The following is a 17,747-nucleotide window of genomic DNA, read 5'->3' on the forward strand; positions in this document are numbered from 1 at the left end:
CATGTAGAATCGCAGTTTTAATTAAATACCTCAAACTAAAAGAATGGTAGTTTTCGTAGTTTCATACTGGATATTATGGTGCTGTATAAGAAGGTATAAAAGGAATGAGGTTTGGCAAGTGTGACGGCATTGTGCATCATGTCATGTATGTTCCTGTAGTTAATAACGTACATGTAGTATAAAGCACCAGTTGCTACAGTAGTGGGCAACATTTCATCTGTCGCTAACATTTTAACCAAGTGGCACTTTAGGTGTTTAAGCATTTCACTTAAATAAATAAATAAATTACAGGTGTTGAGTTATATTAACTTGAAATAAAACTATTTTAAAAAGTAGTTAACATGCTGTTTCTCATCATGAACTCTTAAGGATGCCCAAATTATGGGTAGCTTGATTTTTTTGTTTTTGTTTTGTTTTTTAAACCGGTGTGTAAATCCAAGCTTTTTGTTTATGGCTGAGGATGTTCAAGTTCACTTTGCTATCCTTTAATCTTCAATACAGTTACACAACTCTCTGCCTAGACTGTATTATTTTGGTACTGGGGTTTGAACTTAGGGGCACCTGACCACTGAGCCACATCCCCAACCCTATTTTGTATTTTATTTAGAGACAGGGTCACTTGGTGCCTCACTTTTGCTGAGGCTGGCTTTGAACTTGTGATCCTCCTGTCTTCAGTCTCCTGAAATTACAGGTGTGTGCCACTGCACCCAGCCTAGCCTTGTATTGCTTTCTAACTTTTAGGCAAATTACCATAAATTCCACAGCAGGATATGTATATAGAATGTATATGCATGTATGTATTTATATACACATACTGTGCTGGGGATTAAAATATAGGGCTTCATGCATACTAGGCTCAGTGTTCTGTCACTGAGCTGTATCCTCCCTCCACTCTTATAAATTCTAGTGTTAGCTAGTGAAAACATATTGCTACTCAGGTTCTAGCTGTAATGTGTTTCCAAATCTTTTCTTCCTCATTATCAAGACAGGAATAATGTTCCCTGGGAGCTTATTCTTTTCAGTCAAGATTTGTTCTCCTAGACCTTTCCTAAACTTCAGTTAACTGCCTTTTATCACTGGAATGACTGCTTTTACTTTCCCTAACAGAAGAATTTATACCTAAGGAATATTTTTTTCAACAACGAAAAGCCTTGCTTTGTGTGCTCTTATCCTGTGATATTATCACTTAAACCATACAAAATGGACTGCATTAGAAACCAACCATTGTAATATGGTTTAGGCTCAAATCCACAGTAAGCTGAGATTCTGTGTTTGTTTCCTTGTCTATATATTAACACTAAGTACTTCTCAAAATTATTTGGCAGGTTACGTCTATATCATAAAATGCCTAGCCCAAGACAGCAATTTTAAGTGTGTAAGTGGTAGGTGAATTGCTATGAACTATTTTTTAAGCCAAGGATCTTTCCTAATAAATCTTATAACAAAGATGTTTTAGAAAAAGGAACTGAAAACAATATAGGGGTACTAAAAGTACCTCCTCTAAATGAACCTGAACAGGGTGAAATAAGGGGAGAGATTAATGGGAAACTAAAAGTGGCAAACAAGATTCAGTGATCTTGTTTGGTATCCAGATATAGCCACTACACACACAAGTCTGTGATACTAGTTTACAACTGTTTCAACATGGCCATTAATACAATAACAAAAGATTGATCTTCAAATAGTCCTGCCTGGCTTTTCTGTAATTTAGTCAGGCAGACATTCTCATTCTAGATCCTTAATACTAATTATACAAACTGTTGAAGAGCCAGAAAAAAAAAAAAACTGTCATATCTAGAGATTTACTATTATTAGAAATAAAGTAGAATTTTAAAAATATTAGTCTTATTTCAATATAAATGTAATAAACCCATTGCATGTTAACATAAAAAAGTTATGCATTGGTTATTTGGAACATACTAAGGTGTTTTCCCCGCCAAATGTTGACACGTTTGTGAACAACCCTGATCTCACCAGGAAAGTATTAAGTTTGGGGGGAGGGGTTGCTATTGTTTGGTTTTATACTAGGGATTGAACCTAGGGGTGCTCTACCACTGGGCTACCCCAACGCTTGTTTTTTTTTTTGAGACAGGGTCTAAGTTGCCAAGGGTGGCCTCAAACTTGAGATCCTTCTGCCTCATCCCTGTGAGTGGTTGGGTTTACAGGCATATACCATCATACTCGGCATCGGGCTTTTAGTAATACTAGGGATTAAACCAAGGGCCTTGCCTGTGCTAGGCAAGGGCTCTACCACTGAGCTGCTCTCCCAGCCCAGAAAGTTTTGGGAAGTTTGAAGGAGAGGCAGAAAAGTTAACTTTTCCTTGAAATGACTGCCAAACACCCAGGTTTGAGTGTTTCTTCGTATAACTAAGTACTTTTCAAAATTATTTGGCAGGTTATGTTTATATTATAAAATGCCTAGCCCAAGATGGCAATTTTAAGCAAGTTTGAGGCCAGCCTCAGCAACTAGGCAAGGTCCTAAGCAACTTAGAATTGTCTCAATTAAAAGGGCTGGGGATATGGTTCAGTGGTAAAGCTTCTCTGGGTTCAATCCCCAGTAACCCCCGCCAAATCTTGCTTTCGTCATCATCAGTCAGGGAAAAAGAAAAATGTTATGAAAATAGTTTCAGCAGCATATACTTTAAGAGCTATAAGGTTGAGTCCTATAAAATATCTGGTACAAGTGAACTAGAAAAATAGCATGATATCCTGATACTACTAGAATTTCTGTACTACTCATCCGAGAGGATGTGCCATGAATTATTAGTTATTTGTATCAGCCACCAAAGGGCATCCTGTTGGGAATGCACTGCTTTTAATTTGGAGCAATCTGAGGCAAGCCTCAGAAATAGCCTGAACCAGAATCCTGCATTTAAGGATTGAGTTCAACTCCATTACATGTTATTGCATCACTTTTGACTCTGGTATAAACATTGTTTAGAAACAGTTGCTACTGTGGCATAATTCAGTTGCAATTTCTCCTGTGCTGTCATGTGGCAGTGTAAACTCAAAACACACCAAGTTATAGAACTTTTAAAACTGAATGCAGTGGAGTTCTGCCCAAAGGCTAGGAACTGTGGTGCATACCTCTAGTCCCAGCTACAGGGGAGGCTGAGGCAGGAGGATCACCTGAGCCCAGGGGTTTGAGGCCAGCCTGGGCAATGTAGTGAGACTGCATCTGCCCACATTCTACCAATGATCTGAGACTCCTTAAAGGTGTGTTGTCATGCTGCTTACGCTGCAGTTAACAATGAAGATGGAGCAACTTAACATGGGCTTGTTACCAGAACTCTCCCTGGCATCATAATTTTATGGATATACTGAATTTAGAAACTAGTATTAGAATCTTTCTCCTGAGCTTTTGGAAAAATAGGGGGAAATGGAAGCCAAGTGGATTTGGAGAGTTGGGAACTTCATATTTTGGGCAGCTGTTATAATAGTAATTGCTAGAATTATGGTTTAGGTATAAGGATCAAAAAGGGGGTGAGAGAAATGTACCCTTAATAACTAATTGTCTAGATCCTTAAGAAACACTGGGGCAATAAACTACATTTACTTAGCTCCATGAGGTCACTTCACAAGTTACAATGGCCTCACTGTTAGAAGAAAGGGATGGGGAATGTAAAGGAATTTTAGGCTATGACTTGGAACCAGCTAAGAAACTTAAAAAGAGCATGTAACACTGCACAAGTGGGTTATGTCAGTGCTATGAAATTTCAGCTTCAACTGAAACACAAAAATCCAGATAGGTTGAGGGTGTAGTTCAGTGGTCGAGCACTTGCCTAGCATTTGTGAGATCCTGGATTCAATTCCAAGTACCACAGAAACCTTAGAAAAAAGTCTAAATGATTAGATTCTTAAACTGTGAGACTATTGTGGGTGGCTATACCATGATATATTAATAAAACAGGCTATCAGTCATCCAAAATGTAATAGCAGGGGAATTGCGATTTGAATTCAGTGGAACTACCTCTTCCAAAGGGAACAGCAGCATACAGTTTCAGAGAAGAGCTATCAACACACAAATCTAACTATGCATAGGATAATACTGTTATCCTTCCCTCACCCCAGCTTCCTCCCCTCATACTGGGGTGGCTCTATCACTGAGCTACATGTCCTCACCTCTTTTTGAGATAACATCTCACTGAGTTGTCAAGGCTGGCCTTGAACTTGTGATCCTCCTGCCTCAGCCTCCCAAATCACCATGTATTGCCCCCTTTTAATCTAACTTTTTTGTGACCTGTTTCTCTCCAATATTTTTTTAGCACTTACTATTTGAACTACCATGACCATTTAAACCAACAGTATTTTTAAGCCCAAAACAACTCTGTAACTGCCAACTACTTGACAGAAAAACACAAGAATAAATTTTATTTTCATTTCAAGAATATTTAAATTGGGGAAAGAAATGAGCTTTTAATGTTAGAATTTGACAGGTTTCCAAAACTCTTGATAGGATCATGCAAAAGCCCATCTAGTAAAGTTTTAGGTGACCAGTAACTTTGTCAATTAAGTCTGCTGGTCCTGGCCCAATCCCCAGGACAGTTCGGGAGCCTGGTTCAATCTGAGTACGTCCAGCATCTTGGATTAAACTTACAGTCAGTCCCAGCATTTTTGCATGGGTCAATAATTCAATCAGGGTTTCTTCATCAGGGGCTTTGACTACCACTTTGGGCTGGCCACAGAATTCCCACTGTTTGAGCACTTCAGGGTTTCTCCTTTGAACTTGCTTGTAGGCAGAAACAGCAGCATGAGAACACTGGGCAGCAACTTTTCCTTTTCCCATCTTTAAGTCATTTCGAACCACAAGAATCATTTTGTACTCCCCACTCTCTCCCAAGATGCTTGCTTCAGTTTCGGTCCCTTTCTCTGTTTCACTCGTTGAGTTTTTGGATAGCATCCCAAAGCGTACCCGGAGGCCCCAACCAAGGCACATGCCACAAGCAACTCCAGCAGCCAGGCTTAATGTACCAGGATGAGCCAAGTATTCCATAACCAAAGACTTAAAGAGCATCTTAAGAGAAAGAAAAAAAAGTCATCACTTTATGTAACAGAAAAAGGTTACATGCTTATCAGATAAACACCTTGACTACAAGCAGCAAACAATATTTTAGAATTATGAGGTCGTTGAGTAGAAAGGCAAAATACATTTTTGTTCTTGTGCATACATGCTGTTTCCGTTAACCCCTGTGTATTAGAAAAGTGAAACAGTTAAGGTCATTTTGATATAAACACTATTTTCTGGTTCAAAAACTATTAATTCAATTTCCCTAAATCTGGTGGAGAAAGGAAATTTGTTTTACCAATATGCCTAAAAACCAAGAGAACTAACTCCTTTTCTAGCAAGCAGTGCTTATTTGTGTTTTTATAATACAGTGGTTCTAAAAGGAGGGTACCAATCCCTCAGTGCACTTCCCCATTGTCACAATAATTCTCCTGAGGTGAGGTGCACTACTGATATTTAGTAGGCCTGTGCTAAGATCTTAAAGACTTTTAAAGATTAAGAGTTGGACCATTGGGCCAGGAGGGGTAACTGTGCACACCTGTAATTTAGTCAGTGGCTCACAAGGCTGAGGCAGGAGGACCATGAGTTCAAAACCAGCTTCAGCAACTTAGACCCAATCTCAAAATAAAAAGAGCTGGAGATGTTGCTCAGTAGTTAAGCACCCTTGAGTTCAATCCCTGGCTTAAAAAAAAAGAAAGACAGCAAGAATTGTACCAATGGTACCTTAGTAGAGGTAAAAAACTACTAGTATCTGACATTAGAATCCAACTGCATTTTACACATGAAAACAAAGTATTTTTGGCATAGTTTTAAAATATGCTGAGTGTTCTAGAAGTATAATTATCATGTGATAACGAAGGAAGTTCTTCTTTTATCCTTTAGAAAATCCTTACTCCAGCAAAGCCGTCATTATATTTGAATCAACAATAAAATTATCGATAGCAGACTACATTTGAAGCTGTTGAGTTCACAACGCTTCCATGTATAAGTATAAGCAACCATCAGTTTCTTTTCCTAGTGGAGTAGTGTCTAAGTATTTACATAAAGAAGCTACTACATTCCTAGTGCTTGAAAATGGTGTCCTTGGAACTATGTAGTGCATAATTTACATGGTATGGATGATAGCCCTGGAAATAACTTATTTTGTCACAAAATTTACAAATTTTGTAACAAAATTACAAAACAAAATTTCATTTGGTTAAAGTAAGAACATTACATTTTTGAAATCACATAGTTGGTAGATTTCACAGTATTCCAAAGATTTTCATTTCATGATAGGATAGCATAGCAAATGTTAAATTATTTTAAAGTTATAATTCACATACCATAAAATTCACCCTTTTAAATTATACCATTTAGTGGTTTTTAATAAATCCACAAGGTTGTGTTACCTTCATCATTGTTTTCATGAATCCAAAAGTAACCCTTTACCCATTAGCAGTCACTTCCTATTTCCCTCGGCCCTTGACAACCACTGATCTCCTTTGTGTCTTTATGGATTATGAAAAGGTGTTAAAGGAAAACATAAAAGACTTTAGCTCAGTTTAGGTCATGGAAGCCCTCCTTGAGGAAAAGATATTGAAACTGCAACAAAAAAAAGGAGTAAGAAAGGAGGACAAATTTCGGGCAGAGAAAGAACAAGGTAGGAAAATATGGCATGTCAAATAATCTGAAAGTAGTCCAGCTAGCTGAAAGGTGGAGGGTAAAAGGTGGCGAAGGATAAGCCAGAAAGAAGGGCAGATTCTAGGGGCAAAGAAGGTTTTATAAGCCACTTTAAATGATCTGGAATTTCTCCTAGACAACAGGAAGCTGAGTTAGGAAGATGATTTTGACTCTTAAAAAAACCCATCTAGGTCTCAATGAAAGATTCAGAAGTTGACAAAAATAGATATAAGGAAATCAATTAGGAGACTACAATGATGGTAATAACATTATTCACTAAATAACAATCAACTTTATTCACTAAGTGTTTTATACATCAGGCAGTGGCTACACACTGTATGTAAATTGTTTCCTTCAATGCTCCCAACATTCTTTTAAGGTAAATATATAATAATTAGCCTCATTTTTCAAATAGGAAATTGAAGTAGAGTATAAGCAGCTTGTTGAAGTTTCCAGAGCTAGTTTAGTGGTAGCCTTATTCCAAAGCCCATTCTTCTCTATTTTACTCTACTATGCCTCTCCTGGTAGTCTAGATGAGATGGTCACGAAGAGTAGTGGAAATGGAAAAGAAAAAAGTGGCCAAAGCATGCCTGTCTGATTTGATAACTGATTAAAAGTCTGGCGATCAAGGGAGAAGTTTAGAATGACACCTAGATTTGAACAAATGAAGAATAGAGATACTATTTAGATGCAAAGAATTCTGGTGAAACAGTAGGTTTGAAAGAAGATACTGTGTTTAGTTTTGGTTTGACCAAAAGACATTCTGGTTACAGATATCCCATAAATAAATAAATAAACAAGTAAATAAATAAATAGGTACAACAGAGCTAGAATAATAGCCTGGGCTGAAAATAAAGATTTGAAAGATCCTAACATATAAATGAAGTTACTGAAGTGATGCAAGTGGACAAGGCCACTTGGAAAAGTAGGCAGAATGGAATATAGGACTAAAGCTAAATCCTGAGGAAATGACATTTAAGGATCACAGGTAAGAGACATGGAGTAGTTAGTGGTCGGAGAGTCACATGTAAGTTATAAGGCACCTAGTTTCAGTCCTTTCATTTGAGTGCCTCAATATAGCTGACAGGGCTGCACCAAAATAGTATTTTATGGTTTGATGCCTAGCAGTCCTCTCCCTTGGCAAATTCTAAGTAGAAAAGTTTCTAAAGCCCATATTATCTTATAATGTATCTTTCAATTACTATATGATGCTTACATATCAGCAGGACTTCTCTTTTTTTTTTTTTGGGTGCTGGGGATGGAACCCAGGGCCTTGTGCTTACAAGGCAAGCACTCTACCGACTGAGCTATCTCCCCAGCCCCAGGACTTCTCTTTGATAATCAAACAATCAGACTCCAAATTGAAAATTCAACTATTTCTTTTTAAAAAAGGAATACTAACCTCTATTCAACAATTAGAAGGACTCTGCACACTTTGCTAGGATGCAAAGTAATTAAATATTACATACATCAGACTCAGGCACTACCCAGAGAAGCAAACTGCTCTACATACAACATGGATAACAAACTAAAACCTTTACACCTGTGAAAGTTGTCAGAATCAAAAAGGTGTTGCTTAGGTCAAAACTTAAGAAAATAAGCAACATACGCAGGGAGGTAATGAAGGAGGAGATCTCATGTACATATGCCTGATAAGAACCAAAACAACAGAGTACCAGAATGTCAGACTTGTACAAAAATAAAATAAAATAAAATAAAATAAAAATACTTCTACAAGGACATCTGCTCAGTAACTGCTTGTTCAACCTTGGACTGATACTACCCCATAACCAAGGATTTCTGTTTCAAAACAATACATATACTCTCTTCATTTAGTCTTTTAAATTGTTTCCATGCTTCAACCTCCTTGAATGTACATATGGTATCCAAATAAACATATTAAACTTTAAAGAATCTCTCTCCCTTTATTATTTAGGTTGGTATCTCCATTATCTCTGCTTTTTTCCTTTTGTTTGTTTTTTGGTACTGGGAATCAAACCCAGGGATACTCTACCTTTGAACTACGTCCCCAGGCCTTTTTCCTTATTTTGAAATAAGATTTAGGTAAAATACTGAAATTGGCCTTGGACCCATGATCCTCCTGCCTTATTCTCCCCAGTGGTTGGGATTACAGATGTGAGCCACTGCATCCAGTCCATTATCTCATTTTTGCTGCCATGAAAATAAAAGGAAGATGTAAGCCTCATTTTACATATGAGAAAAATGAGGATCAGAGAACTTGCTTAGGCACAGTAATGAAGTCAGCAGCATTACACAGCATACCCGTGATCATAATAAAGTTTCTCATCTTCACACACATACACCAGTAAGACAGTGAAAACAATGGCAAATATTCTATAAATTTCCAAGTTTACTGCTCATGTCCCACGTCTCAATGGAGTCTTAACTACAAAATCAGCATGCTTTAATCTATTAACCCAACCAGACCATCACCTAACTACTCTAAAATATTTATCAGTCTGTCTCTCTTTCCAGATACTTACTATGAACACAAAAATAAGCTCAGTGCTTGAGACTATTCTTTAAATATATATATATTAAATAAATATATATATTAAATATATATATTATATTAAATATAAATATATTTAAATATATTAAATATATATATATTAAATATAATATATATATATATATATATTTTAGTTGTGAGACCTTTATTTACTTATTTATATGTGGTGCTGAGAATTGAACCCAGTGCCTCTACCACTGAGCTGCAACTCCAGCCTGCCTGACACTATTCTTAGTCTCACAGATAATCATTAGCAATGACAGCAGAGTAAAACATGCGTGCCCTATAAAACCCTCCTCTTGGTGCCTTCTAATTACCTTGCCTGACTAAACACATTCCACTAGTGCTCTTGTGCCCATTACCAAGTGAACTGTGCTCTACCCATTAATCCTACCCCACAAAACAACATTTGCTAACCTTATTAAAAAAAAAGGGCATTAAAAACAAAAGAACAAAAACAACAACAACACAAAACCCTTCCTGAATCTTTGCTGACCTTTAAACCACTCACTTTTCTTCTTCCCTTTATCTCCAAACTTCAGTTTCAGATATCTATTTCTCTGAATCATTGTACCTGGAAGCCTCCCTTGCCCACTATCGAAAATAATAAGTCACTTCCTAATTATCAAATGTAGTTGATTCTTTTCAGGTCTCATCTCATGAGTTTTCTGCCACTCATTGGTCACTTTTAAAACTTTAAACTTTCCTCCACTGAATTCTTTCACCCAATTATAATCCCACCTCTCAGTTTTTTTTTTTTTTTTTTTTTTTAAATGGTACATTGGATTAAAGGGTGTTCTACCACTGAGCTACATCCTCAGTCCTTTTTATTTTTTGAGACAGGGTCTCGATAAATTGCCCAGACTGGCCTCAAACTTGAAATCCTCCTGCCTCAGCCTCCCAAGTCACTTGGATTACAGGTATGAGCCACCACACCCAGCTTCCTGACAGCTTTTTTGGTTCCCTTTCAAACTCTGTATCTTCTGTGTGCTCCTGATACATGTATTGTGTTCACAAGCTTATACATTTGACCTTCTCAGTCTATGTCTGCACTGTCCAATATAGAAGATATTAGCCACATATGATTATGTGAATTTTGATTAATTAAAACTAAATAAAAATTCAGTTCTTTAGTTACACTTAGCCACATTTTAAGTGCTTAATAACAACTTGAAGGTGGCTAGTGACTACTCTGACATACAGTGAATTACTGAACATTTCTGTCATTGAAGAGAGTTCTACTTGGATACCACAGGTCTATATGATCTCTTTCCATTCAATCTATCAATATTCCATGAGGACTTAATGTGCTTCAAGCACTGTTCTGAAGCCTGGAGATCACTGGGAAAAACAAACAAACAAACAAAACAAAGTCCCACTCATGGGACTAACATTCTAGTGGGAGAAGACAAGCAATAAAGTTTGTCAGATGAACAATCTAATTTATTCACAAATCATCCTACACACAGACTCCTACAGCGTCTCCCTGGCTCCAAACTTGAACCTTCCGTTTCTGCTAGATTTCATCACTGAAAGGACCATGAAATATTCTTTGTTTATCTATTTATTGCTTGGGATGGTGCCAAGCATCAAACCCAAGGCCTTGCACATTCAAACTTTCTTTTCTTGTATTCTTTATTTTTTTAGAATATATTTTTAGTTGTCAATGGACCTTTATTTTATTTATTTACATGCGGTGCTGAGAATGGAACCCAGTGCCTCACAACATGCTAGGCAAGCTCTCTACCACTGAGTCACAACCTCTGCCCCCTGTTTTCCTGTATTCTTGATTTGGGTATCCTGCACTTCTCCTCCTATGTCCTCCTACATCCAGTCACCAAATCCTGTTAAACTTACGTTTTAAACCCATCCCTTACTGTCCTAACATCTACTTACTGTTCCCTAATTTCTCTCTCTCTCTCTCTTTTTTCTTCTTCTTGCTGTGCTGAGGATTGAACCCAGGACCTTGTGCTTGCGAGGCAAGCAATCTACCACTGAGCTACATCCCCAGCCCCACTAAATCTCTCTTGTCAAAGGCTTCCAAGCTTAATTTTTCCAACTCTAATCATTCCATTTTCTTCATTCTTATCCTAGTTCATCCTAGCCCATACTACCATTATAAATACACTTCTAAAACGTTCTAAAAAATCATCAGTTAAACGCGTACAGAATAAAACAAATTCCTTAGCACCAACTCTAAGCACTACACAATTCTGGTTACAGCCAACTCTATCCTTTAACAATTTCTGCTATACATTGTACCATCCAGCCACACCAAATTATTAGGTTCTTTAAAGGAGCAATCTCCTCCGAAATTATTTTCCAGTCTTCCCCATTTTAAAAATAAAAGCATCCTATTCACCTGGGAAGGACGAGCTGAAATGACACTGTGAAGTTATCACCCTCCCCCAATCAGACTTAATTCCTCTTCGAAGCTTCTGCAGCACTTATAAAGAACTATCAAATACCTCTCAAGACATTATGTGACATATGAGAATAAAACTTTCGATTATATTCTTAGAAATCTTTTCTTCCCACAGCTGGAAACGCGTATGGACTACTTAGCAGAGAGTGTGAGGCCTGTTCGCTATTTTCTCACATTCGGAGAGAGTGCATCGATGCTGCCTGAAACGAGTGGCTCTGTTGGAAACTAGCAATTCTGGGTCCTAACCCTTCCCAGTATCTTGATTCCTTCTTCCAAACAATGGTTTGCTGAAGAGGCATAGGGATCCGGCGATCACCGGGCGAAGACGAAAGAGGGTGGTCAGGAAGTAACTTGGAAAGAAACGTTCCAGCTGAAAAAAGAATGGAAAACGACATCGCTTTCTTTTGCCCCAAGAGGAACCGACTTACCTAAATTACCTCTCCTCCTCACACGCGCCTTCCCGTTTTCCACTTCGGGGGAGCGAACACACTTCTCGCGCGCGAACTACCTCTTCCGGGATTTCAGGATAACTAGTTCCGGATCAAGAACGGAGGAGAGATCAGTCATTCTTCCTCTCGTCACACCCGCAAGGGTCCGGACAGAGAGCCGAACTGAAATACCGCGAGGATCAGTCGAGGTTGCCCAAAAGAGTGGGGAACGTTTCTCTTTAGGAGGCGGTCTCGGCTGGGGAACCGGACCGGAAGTGACGTGAGCGAGTTCCGGTTGGCCAGAGCCCCGCGGCGGGTGTGAGAGTCAGTCGGGAGCCGCTTCCAGGATCCTGAGATCTGGAGAAGCAGGAGTCAGAGCGGGTAGGTAAACGAAAGCTGGGAATTGGGGAAGGAAGCTTGAGACTACAGAGCTTGGCTTCTTCCAGAAGCTCTCTTAATGCAGGTGTGGGCCGGGTGTTTTTTACTTACAAGAATATTTTAGGACTCTGCTAGCTCTGATTGCCTCAGTCTGGCGGTAGCCAGGTTATTTGGGACACCTCTCCGTGGTTGGTTACCGGACATTGAATCCAGACACAGAACTCCCGACGGTTCGCTTTCTTCTCCACAGACCTGGAAGCTGTACTTGGCTTCTGTAAAGAACCCTCCTCCTGGGGTGTCCAGGACCTTGGAGTAAGTGGAGAAGGTTTTCCCTGCTGACGACAGAGTTGTTTCTCAGGACCTTTCAGCTTGATTCTTGCCCTCCCCAATCATTGGTGCATGATGTTAAATCTTTCCGCTCCTAAACAAAATCCAGGCGTGCAAGTGTCATCTAAAACCCTCGTGGTATAAAGTGACCAAGGAAATGGGCCTTCCCTTCGTAGACCTTTTCATGAAAAATAGAGTTTTCTGATTTTTCCAGATCCCTCACCCCCAATGCTTGTATTCCATTACATTGGAAGTACTTGCAATAAAACATGAAGGTCGACTTTATCTTTAAATTTCTGAGAAGCTTTATGTGGTCCTCTGTCATACTGCTTTATTACTTAAGACCTCCAATAGATTTTACACAGTCATCTTTTGTTTTTCTGCAACTTCAAGTAAAAATCTAATAATATACAGACTGGACACTGTGTATCTTGGCAGCATCTATTCTTATCCTGACTAGTGTCTTTAAGTTCTCCTTTGGTGCGTGTCAGATTTTGTAGACAGATTGCATTGATCATTTGGAAACGCATGTTTTTAAGGATTTCTAGTGTTGTAATGATAGAGAATTTAATATTCTAACTGCTACTACCTATTAAATGTATTGACATTACAATTCAGTTCTGTATTCTCAGCATAGATGATGGGAAGAAGCTACCATTTACTAGGCGGCGTTTTATGTGTTCTATATTATGTTTGTATCGACCTTTGGAAGAGAGATGGTGGAACCCAGACAAATGTGACCAATTCGTGTAGGTGTGAAATGACTGAAGTGGAAATCTCATATTTTATTTCTTTGCCTATATTACTGTAAATCAATAATGCTTTTTTTTTTTTTTTGAGGAATATATGCTACTTGAATACACACAGTTAATTCTGTTAAATTCCTGTGGCTCGTTTTCCAGAAAAAAAAAATACACATATAATCAGGTTTTTGAAGTACTTAAATAAATGGTTTGATGCATTTTAACAGGTTTTCTATAGCTGGTTTAATCAGTTTGTTGTTTAATTCACATGTTGCTCTTATTTTTGAGTTAGTAATTTTTTTCACACCTTTCTTTGAAATGAGGTGTCAAGGTTTTTCGACAGGTGGAATTATAAAAGTTAGATGTAACATTAGTTTAATTTCCAGTAAATTTGCTCGTTGATTACATAAAGGTAAAATCTGTTCTTATAATCTTTTTGTTCAATTCAATTGATTAACTGATTTTTCTCACATTACCAACTTCTTCCTGGGTTTAAATGAATCACTGCTTTTTAGGATTTTGAAGATTATTAAACTTTAAACCAGAAGATCTGGATTGAAGTCTGGACTCCAACACTTACTGAGAAATTATTGGCAGGATACCTGACATTCTTAGCTGGCCTGGATTGTGTTGATAAAAGTACACCTTACTTATTCTTATAGGTCTGTCACAGGAGATAATAAATGTGAAATCACTATGTAATAGTGAGATAGTAAATGTGAAATTACTATATGAGTGAAAATATGATGATACTTTCATTCTACTCAGCTGGAAATATATCAGTGTAGAATACTATTCCTTTGAGTAATTTTAAAATTTGATGATTTATATTGTGTTCTTTTTTTAAAAAAATTTTTTAGTTGTAGATGGACACAGTACCTTTATTTTATTTATTTTTATGTGATGCTGAGGATTGAACCCAGTACCTCACATGCACTAGGAAAGCACTTTACCACTGAGCCACAACCCCACCCCTATTGTGTCCTCCTATTTATCTGAAAATATTATCACACACTTCTGAGTTGATCTTTGCCCTACTTTTGAACAGTAGCCAAGAATGGTTTGATACTCTGATCCATTGATTAAATCACATTGGTTAATAAGTAGGTGGTTGGAGGATGAGTATGGTTTTGGAAGTTTAAATCTGATCTTTCTTGATCATCCTGTATGGTCATGTGAGAATTTCCAAATACACATAAATCTAAAGTTTTTAGTTGCCTTTATATTATTAACTAAAGATTAGAAATAGCCCCATGTTGCTTATATTAAGAAACCTTATTATTTAACTAAGAGCAGTATTTAGAAAGAGCCTCTGTGAACATATAGTTAGATTTTTCTCATTTAATAGAGGAAAATATTAGGGCCTAGTATCAAGCAGCAGTTGGCTTGCCTGAGGTCAACTGGCATAGTAGTGCCAGAACCTGAACTGGATTTAAGGTCCTAAGTATTCTTTGTATTCTGCTAAAGTTGTCTCCTAGCATTTGTATGGCTTGGATATATTTCCTGGTTTACAAGAAAATGTTTTCTTTTGTGCATTAAAGAGTAAGCACATAAACATAAACAAACATTTTTAACTGGTATAGTCTTATAAATTGTAGTAAAACAAAATCTATTTGGAAAGATTTGCAATGAAATAGATAAGGAAAGAAAATTACTTCAGAATCAATATTCTGAGTTCACACTTCATTGCTATCGGGTATCAAGATTTCTTTCTGGCAAATGGAAATGACAGGATCCTTGTAATACATGTTTTTATTGAGTGAATGTTGCTAATGAGTTGGGGAGAGCTGTGTTAATTTCTTAGCTTGAGATAAAAAATTTCCCCAAGCTGTTGTGATTTTAATAATCCATTATGTTAATTATGTGTTATCTGTAGTCATTTCTGTAGCTATTTTGTTGTAGGTAAATTCCTTATCTTGCTGGGAACTCTGTGATTTCATTGATTTCATAAAACCTGTTTAGTCTCTCTCCTTTCCTACCCTAGTGTCTCATGACAAACAGGATGAATTGAAGCATAACTTTGTTGTGTTTTGTTAGGTGATAATCTACTTTCTCAAAGATTTGCAAATATTTTTGAGAGTAAACTTTGGGGAGGGAGTGCTGGGGATTGAATCCAGAGCCTTGTGCTGCTAAGCGTGGGCTCTATCACTGAGCTGTACACCCAGCCCTGAGAATACACTTCTAAGAGCATATTGCTTAAATAAACTCCTTATTCAGCCTGGGAAAGTAAGTTTAGATGAAGTTTGCTGAACCGTAGTTATATGTTATGTAGACCTTTATATAAAGCTCATTTTAAAACATTATGTTCTTAGCTGGGTGCATTAGTGCACCCGTGTAATCCCAGCAACTTGGGAGGCTGAGGCAGGAGAATCCCACGTTCAAGGCCAGCCTCAACCTCAGCAATTTAGCAAGACCCTAAGCAACGTAACAAGACCCTGTCTCAAAATAAAAAATAAAAAGGACTAGGGATATAGCTCGGTGGCTAAGCGACCCTGGGTTTAATCCTCCGTACCAAAAAATAAATAAAATAAAATAAAATAAATAAATAAAACATTGTTTCTTAAAAATTTGAACGAGAGATACTTTTCTAGGTCATATTTAAAGTTTTAGGCATATTTAAATTAAGCAAGGGCAATCCACTGAGTAATCCTATGCCAGCTAGTCCACTCAACAATTGCTAAAGTTTGTTTCTTGTTTTTTCAGTAGATAATTGGAATGTTTTCTTTTTTTCTTGGGATTCTTTCCCAATAACTTTGATCTTTATAGATTATTCTAAAGGACTACACAGGTGGTGTTAAGAGCTAGGAAGATAAAACCTTGGTTCAAATTCCAGCTCTATTACTGTGTGACTCCTGATCTGGTTACTTAAACTTTTTCTGTCTCAGTACCTTTATTGTTAGGGTTAAGTGAATCAATTTAAGTAAAGCATTTACAACAGTGCCTAATACATTAAGTGTGATTGTAATCATTATCATCATGTGACCCACTGAACTGTTGCAAAGAACTCTTTCCCAACCTCCTTTTGAAAGCTTATCTTTATGTTGCTGCTTGCTTATCCTTTGCTCATTATTAATGAAACTTTAGTAAATAAATATCTTAGAGTATACATTTCATTTCATAAATATTTTACAATATATGTGAGATTCTTAACCAAAAGAGGCATTCTTGTAGCCATTCTTTTAACTTTTTTTATTGTCGTTTACAGATGACATTCTCTTTGTAATCTGTAGCACAAAATTTGGCAATTGAAACCAACTATTCTTTGATATTTAATGATATCTTCTAGCACTTTCTTAGCATGCGAAGATCATTTTCCAGTGACATCTATTGTCTTATCTGGTCATTCATCCTGGCAATGAAGGAACATCTTGTATCCTAGGGTTTATACCAGATTCTAGGGAAAACAATAGGAAATAAGAAATGTTATGAAGGAAACAAGTAAGGTTCTGAGAGAGAGTTAACAATGTGGCTATGTGCCTCTTTGGGGCTAAAACACAAATAAACTTGGAATACAGTGACATGAGATGAGATAAGAAAGATATGCAGAGGCTAGGTCTTGTCGAACTTTGCAGGTAATAGGATTGAGTTTGCATTTGATTTTGAGTGCAGTGGGAAATCATTCTACAGTTTTAAGTAAAGGAGTAATATGTTTCATAATAATTTAACTTCTGCTCATGTGTGGAGGATGAATTGAAAGAGATAAGAATAGAAATGGAGAGAGAAATTATGAGTGCACTGAAGTAATCCAAGTGGGAGATGAAAATGTGCTGGACTAGAGAGGTGGCAAAGAAGATGGAGAGCAGTGTGTGGATACTAAATATATTTGAAATAGAACTTGGTCCTGGATTAGATGAGTGGTGAGGAAAAAAGAGTCAAGAATGACTAAGCATCTGGATTTAGTAACTGGGTGGGTGTTTGTGCCAGGTACTGGGAGAGGGAAGATTTGGGGAGAACCATGTTTGTTTGCATGTTTGTTATAAGGTGGGTAGGTATGGAGTAGATAAGGTGTGTTAAATTTGAGATACTTGGGAATCATTCTAATGGTACTAATACCTACATAAATCTACAAATCAGAGCCAGAAATACAAACTTAGGATGCTATTTTAAACTGGAACCAAATGAGTCACTTGGGAAGACAGGGAAAAGGAGAGGTCCTCAGTCAGGTAAAGGAAAAAGCTCTGGAAAAGAAACCAAGGATTGTTTCTAAGGAGAAGGGTTAGAAAACAAAAACTAATAAAATTCGTTA

The 17,747-nt window shown here is 37.4% G+C and overlaps 2 protein-coding genes across 2 annotated transcripts in view; one reads left to right on the plus strand and one right to left on the minus strand.

Annotated features, from left to right (window-relative positions):
* Nucleotides 1–4,344: 4,344 nt before the first annotated feature.
* On the minus strand, nucleotides 4,345–12,310 carry Ptrh2 (peptidyl-tRNA hydrolase 2). The gene is made up of 2 exons (XM_047545291.1): nucleotides 12,054–12,310; nucleotides 4,345–5,014 (listed from the first exon to the last, which is right to left on the minus strand). Exon 2 carries the CDS (start codon nucleotides 5,012–5,014, stop codon nucleotides 4,475–4,477), a length of 540 nt encoding a protein of 179 aa, XP_047401247.1. The 5' UTR covers nucleotides 12,054–12,310; the 3' UTR covers nucleotides 4,345–4,474.
* The window catches only part of Vmp1 (vacuole membrane protein 1), a 110,970-nt gene continuing 105,452 nt past the window's right edge, over nucleotides 12,230–17,747 (plus strand). Inside the window, 1 exon segment of the mRNA XM_047545289.1 lies at nucleotides 12,230–12,434. The gene's annotated coding sequence lies outside the window, so the exon portion shown is untranslated.

Source organism: Sciurus carolinensis, chromosome 3, assembly GCF_902686445.1.
Source record: "Sciurus carolinensis chromosome 3, mSciCar1.2, whole genome shotgun sequence".
Taxonomy (NCBI): domain Eukaryota; kingdom Metazoa; phylum Chordata; class Mammalia; order Rodentia; family Sciuridae; genus Sciurus; species Sciurus carolinensis.

What these genes read in the sequence shown, in the direction of transcription:
- Ptrh2 (XM_047545291.1), bottom strand. Translation starts at nt 5,014, where the DNA reads ATGCTCTTTAAGTCTTTGGTTATGGAATACTTGGCTCATCCTGGTACA.